The sequence below is a fragment of the Hypomesus nipponensis genome, chromosome 13 (assembly GCF_054491055.1).
Source record: "Hypomesus nipponensis isolate SF chromosome 13, ASM5449105v1, whole genome shotgun sequence".
Taxonomy (NCBI): domain Eukaryota; kingdom Metazoa; phylum Chordata; class Actinopteri; order Osmeriformes; family Osmeridae; genus Hypomesus; species Hypomesus nipponensis.
In genome coordinates this window covers 6,745,001-6,750,582 of record NC_140373.1, presented here as the reverse complement: position 1 = coordinate 6,750,582, position 5,582 = coordinate 6,745,001, and the positions used below count along the sequence as shown (strand labels likewise).

General features: G+C 44.6%; 2 protein-coding genes across 3 annotated transcripts in view; one reads left to right on the top strand and one right to left on the bottom strand.

The window, feature by feature from the left end:
• Window positions 1–587: 587 nt before the first annotated feature.
• On the top strand, window positions 588–4,768 carry nrbf2b (nuclear receptor binding factor 2b). 2 transcript variants are annotated; one of them, XM_084669954.1, is made up of 5 exons: window positions 588–796; window positions 1,533–1,617; window positions 1,760–1,800; window positions 2,315–3,035; window positions 3,187–4,768. In XM_084669954.1, exons 1-4 carry the CDS (start codon window positions 767–769, stop codon window positions 2,987–2,989), a joined length of 831 nt encoding a protein of 276 aa, XP_084526080.1. In that variant the 5' UTR covers window positions 588–766; the 3' UTR covers window positions 2,990–3,035; window positions 3,187–4,768. The 2 variants fall into 2 exon arrangements, with proteins under 2 accessions (XP_084526080.1, XP_084526079.1); XM_084669953.1 differs by having other exon boundaries at window positions 2,315–4,768.
• A 427-nt stretch (window positions 4,769–5,195) lies between these two features.
• Window positions 5,196–5,582, bottom strand: part of reep3b (receptor accessory protein 3b) — a 15,283-nt gene continuing 14,896 nt past the window's right edge. Inside the window, exon 9 of the mRNA XM_084669955.1 lies at window positions 5,196–5,582. This exon is cut by the window's right edge and continues 890 nt beyond it. The gene's annotated coding sequence lies outside the window, so the exon portion shown is untranslated.

The following is a 5,582-nucleotide window of genomic DNA, read 5'->3' as shown; positions in this document are numbered from 1 at the left end:
CTCATAGATATCTCAGTATAAATTAAAGCATACTATTACTAGGTAAATAAAACGAAATAAAACAATGTGTACAAACACATATCCCCCCCCCCCCCCCCCCCCCAAAAGAACAAAAAGAACACCACTGGACAAGAGATGTCTTTTTCATAATACTGGTTCAAACTGAGGAGTGAATGTCTATCACAGTTGCTGGCACCCTGCCAAAAATTCTGTTTAGAGATGTTTCTCTCCTGGGTATACGTTAGAAGAAGTGGCGTGCTGGGCTTGTGTCTTGTACATAGTGCTGACAAGGTATGCAGTATCAGGTCATGATGTCCAATAGTCTGCTGCCCAGTCACAGATGACAAGACTTGAGCTCCATCTAGTGGTGTAATAGGATATCATCCCAGTAGTTCTCATTCTCTTATTACATATACGGTGTGCTGTTTTAACTACTATTTTTGTTGAGCCAAATGTGTGAATGTCTGAATTTTAAGATCAGGCAGATGGCAATATATGTTCATGATTAGTCTAATTAGACTTATGGGGAAGTTCGTAGACACATTGACAAGGGGGGGATCGTACGTGGCAAACCTGGCAACTATGATCGGAAATGACGCTCTGAATATAGCAACGGCTAGCGGGTTGCCCCATATTTTCTCCGTTTTTTATTCTTTGCAGTCCGACTGAACCAGAATATATGGTCGCAGAATTAGCAGGCGCCAATGACCGTCGGTGTGGGAAAGCGACAACTTTCATGTAGTTACCATTTGTGAAGAATATTCAGATGGAGGTAGCAGATAGTCCTCTAAATCTGGTAAGTTTCTGTTGAAGTGATGTTGCAATATCAAGCTAGCTTGCTTGCTAACAGCTAGCTAGCCAGCTATGAAATGCTAGCTAGCTGCCTGCTTTGACAGCTGCCGCTTGTTGTTGTCAGCTAGCTAGCTAGCCTGCATAGCTGCAAGCCTTTGGATTTTGTCCTCGAAACAAAGCCATCGGTGGAAATCTGGCCATGAAGCTTAGATAGATAGTCAGCTATATAACGATCTAGCTGTCAAGCAACGCGGTGTAGACAGAACCAAGCTAACTCGTCTCGTATGTCATGACAATATCGGGCAAACTGTAATACAACCTTTGAACGTCCGTGACACTACTGTACTGTAGCAGTTCAATCTGTTGCGAAAGAGGAAGTGGCGCAGAAAGCTTGATTAAAATATTAACTACTGTAGTTAGCTATAGTCGGTTAGTTTTCGAAGCTAGCTTTCGAAGTTAACCTACTTGCAATGTAGCTAACATGAAGCGAAAGTGTGTGAAAGATAACCAACTGCCAGATTAGTTGAAGTTTTCTTGTGTCAGACCCCCTAATCCTCTTCCTAAGTGGCCTGTAAAACATTTAGAGGACCTGGCTTTAGATCTGATTGTCCTTTGGTCATGTCTCTAACATGGCATGTATGCAATACAGTTTGTAACGTGGATTGCTTATAACATAGAGATATTAAAACCCCTAACACCGGCCGCTTTCCTACTTGCTCCCACCACTACCCATTCTTCAGGCCCACCAGCAATGCAGGAAGGCAGATCGTCTACTGGCAGCTGGGAAGTATGAGGAGGCTATCTCCTGCCATGGAAAGGCTGCAGGTAGGACATCACGTATGGTTGACCGTGGGACTACAGTTACTACGAATGTGTAGCTGTCTTGTGTTTTGTACCATGTCATTGTAAACGTCTCTGCTTCCATCTGGCTCTCTCGCTCTCCTCTTGCTCTGTTTTTCTGTTGCAGACATGCTGAGGGATGCCATGATGCTGACAGAGTGTGAGCAGGTGAGAGACTTTAAGCTGTCACAAAATGTTTTTGCTGCGTTTGTTGTCATATGAGTGCTGGAGAGAGCCAAAGAGAGAAATTGCGCTGTAATGTTATCAGTTGGTCCGACACTCTGACCTGCCATCCGTCCTATTGGTCAATATTTAGTAAACACACTGTAGGCTGTTAGGTAATAGCTAGACTTTTTGAAAACACAGGACAGGACAAGGACCCCTCTAACACTATAATTAATTCCAGTAATAGAGGACCCCACTCCCTTGATGAACCCATGTTATTTTTACACATTTATTCAAGTCTCAATTATACATTGTCACCATTGGGAGATGACCTACTATGGAACTGCCAACTCATTGTCTCCAAGAACTTGAAAGAATAATACCCCTGCTAGGTACTCTGAAATGTATCTGTGTTGACAGTTGAGGCATGGTGCTTCAGCTGTTAATTATCGTGCCTCAGATCAGCTTTATTCTGCTTGTGTTTGTTTATTGTTGTTGTTTTTTGTTGATTGTTTAGGCACGTTTGTCCATGGAGCTGCAGAGAGACAGCCATGTGAAGCAGCAGAGGCTGATTGAGGAGCGCTGGAAGAGAGCCAGACGAGAGGCCAAGCCCCGGGACAAGCTTCACAGCCAGTCCTCCACAGACCACCCCCAGGTCAAGGGCCAACTCCAAGTCCAGGCTCAGCCCGGCCTGCCTGGCCTCTCTCCCCCTGGTCCGGGTCAGCGCCCGGAGAGGGAGTACGACACCTGGCTGTACCTGCTCCAGAACCGGGGCTCCCCTCCGCCCCTCGCCCCCTGCCAGGGCTCCAAAGCCACCAAGGACGATAAGACGCGTCTGGAGGAGCAGCAGACCACCATCGCCAACCTGCGGCGCCTGGTGGACCACCTGGTAGGGGAGAACGAGAAGCTGACGCAGGAGAGCGAGAGGCTGCGCGGCGAGAACGCCCGGCTGAGGCGCGACGCCGACGGGGCCGACACAGACTTCGTGGAACGCTCGGAGCTGTGGATGCTGCCGGGGGCAGGGGGGGGAGGAGGCGGTCAGGACAGGAAGGCCAAAGAGATTGCCATCCCCCAGCTCCCGCCTCTGGAGATGCCTGCTCAGGACATCGCTCTGGAGGACCTGCCCGCCCTGGAGCTTCCTGAGGACATCCAACACGAGCTGCGGGAGCTGATGGAGCGGGACAAGCTGTGACAGGACAGAGACACTCTGACACACAGGTGGAAACACACACACACAGGTACAGACCGTCTGCATCAACACGGACATACTCGCATACACGCACCCATCCACACTCGGATCAGCTTGCTCTCTTGGTGAGAGCATGGAATTGGGTGGTGGCCAGCCCAAACTTTGAGCAAAATAACCTGTGCCTTTGAACCTTTCTCTAGCCATCCTAAAGTCACTGCATCAATGGGATATATACTACAGAGATATGATGTGGAAATGCTAAAGGGACAAGACTGTCGCTGAAATCTAGCTGCAGTGGCCTCCTGACTGGCTGGTAGACTGACTGAACTGAATAGTAGTTCCTCTTCTCTCTCTCTCTCTCTGTCTCTCCTCTGTTATGCTCAGTGCATCCTTCATCTTCTACAGTGTGATGTGTTCATCCTTTCATTCATGGACTCTGGTCTCTTTGATAGGTGTGTGTGTGTGTGTGTGTTATGACAGGTTCTTTTGTGTGTTTATCACTTATGTGTTAGTTGTATTTCATGTGTTGCTCTTTCTGTGAGGGGACAAGTGGGAGGTCCTCTGACACCATCTGATCCTATGCAGTGAAGATGGTAGAGGAGTCTTTCTGGGTGTCTGTCATGACTCATGGGACACCTGCAGTTTCCACTGCCCTCCTCCTGACTACTTCACACCTCCTTCTCCCCCACCTACCACCTCACTCAATTTATGACCTGGAGCTTGAATACAAATTTTAAAAACAAAACAATTATGCTGTATAAGCCCCCAAGCCCCACAATACAGCCTTTCAATGTTTCTTTGGCATTTCTATTTTTCTATGGCAGCATAAAAGCGTACAGCGTACACGCGAGAGTCGTTTTTCTTTGCCTTATATAGGAAGCCTAGCTGCCTGACTAGTAGAAGCCAGTTAGCTGGTCCTGGATCTGGGCTGGTGGAGCCAGCTTCACTTCACACAGAGCAACCTAACAAAGTGCAAAGCATTTATTTTCCCTGTGTGAGGTATACTTGCTTTCTTTTATTCTGTATTATTTTAAAATTGTACTGTAATTAGTTTTTGTCAGTCGGTTGTGAGTTGATTGTGTAAAACCACAACTGCACCATTTTCAGGTAAACTTAATTCTGTTTATATTATGCAGAATGGGCATGATTACCATGTCCTTGAGATACATTGAACCGAGTGTGTGTGTGTGTGTGAGAGAGAGAGTGAGTACATCAGGAGGTTGTAGCTTACTGTATATGGAACTTAAGGTCATATACATGTGCCACACTCGCCTGAAGACACTACATTTTCAACCTTGTTTAAATTCCCCAAAAAGACATCCTTCCTGCCTCATGTAATGTTGATAATAATCTCTGGTCCAACATGATTGACATGGAAAATGCTTATTAACATATCTGGCTGCCATCCAGTGTTGTCAAATTAGTGATGGTAGTAAAGCAAGGTTGCATTTTTAGAGAAGCAGAACGAGGCCTTGGATGCAGCGGACAAACACATGCAGTTCAGCAGGAGAGGTTTTTATGTAGAGGGAACCAAATCCACCATGTCCTTTTGTCTTTTATTTAATTTAAATGTAAAATTAATTATCAGTTTACAACAGTAATCAGGGTGCATCCTAGTCTTTTGGTTTTCTTTTGTATTTTGTGTGATGTAAAAATCTACAAATGTGTTATCAAATGTCATGACTGATGAATATATGTAATTTAGTCTTTTTTTGGTGATGCATGAATGACAGTGCTAGCTGTATGTATATGATTGTGAAGATAATAAAATGACTATTTTAACTTGTGTGAGGGTGTCCTATGTGGATGAGACTGGACTTAATAAGAAAGACATCAAATGTAACAATGTGCCCGTGGCCACCAGGATTACCACTAGCTAGTCCATTCACCCGTATTCTATACAGTGTGACAGATGGCCAGCAAATGTAATCCACTTATTACTTTAGGTTTACAATGTAACCAGCTACAACTCTGAGATATCATAGAAGTTTGCCTCAATAGCATCAGAGTGGCGACAACCTCTTCCATCTGAATTGTCTGGTGAAACAAAATCTAATAACTCATTGTAAAATATAGTTTTATCATCAGCCTTACTGCTTGCTGCTGGCATGTAGAAACCATTTACTGGTGAAACCACATGACAATGTACTGATTTAGTTCAGACTTCACTACCATTTGTAATTAAAGTGAAAATAATTCTCAGTCCTACTTTTAGTTTCTCAACAAACTTTTATTCATGTTTTGCATTTACATATAATACAAACCCCACCCACATCATTCATACCCACACACAGGTGAACAAGGCTGCTTAAGTACATAAAGCTTTGGTATTAGTCTCGCTTCCATGTGAAAATATTAAAAGGTCCCCAAAAATGGGTAGTCAATTCTAGAATGAGATGACGCATTAAAAGATTTGGAAGAATAATGTGCAGCGGCTGGTAATTTACAATTACTTGTGTTCCTTAGTGTCTCCAAAAAAAGCAGTATTGGCCTGTGGCAGGTTGTCAATACAAACACACCTAAACATCTACCACAAGCTCCTCCCCCTCCCGTGGTTGTCTATGTCTACTCCCTTTCATGCTTATCATTGGTATAT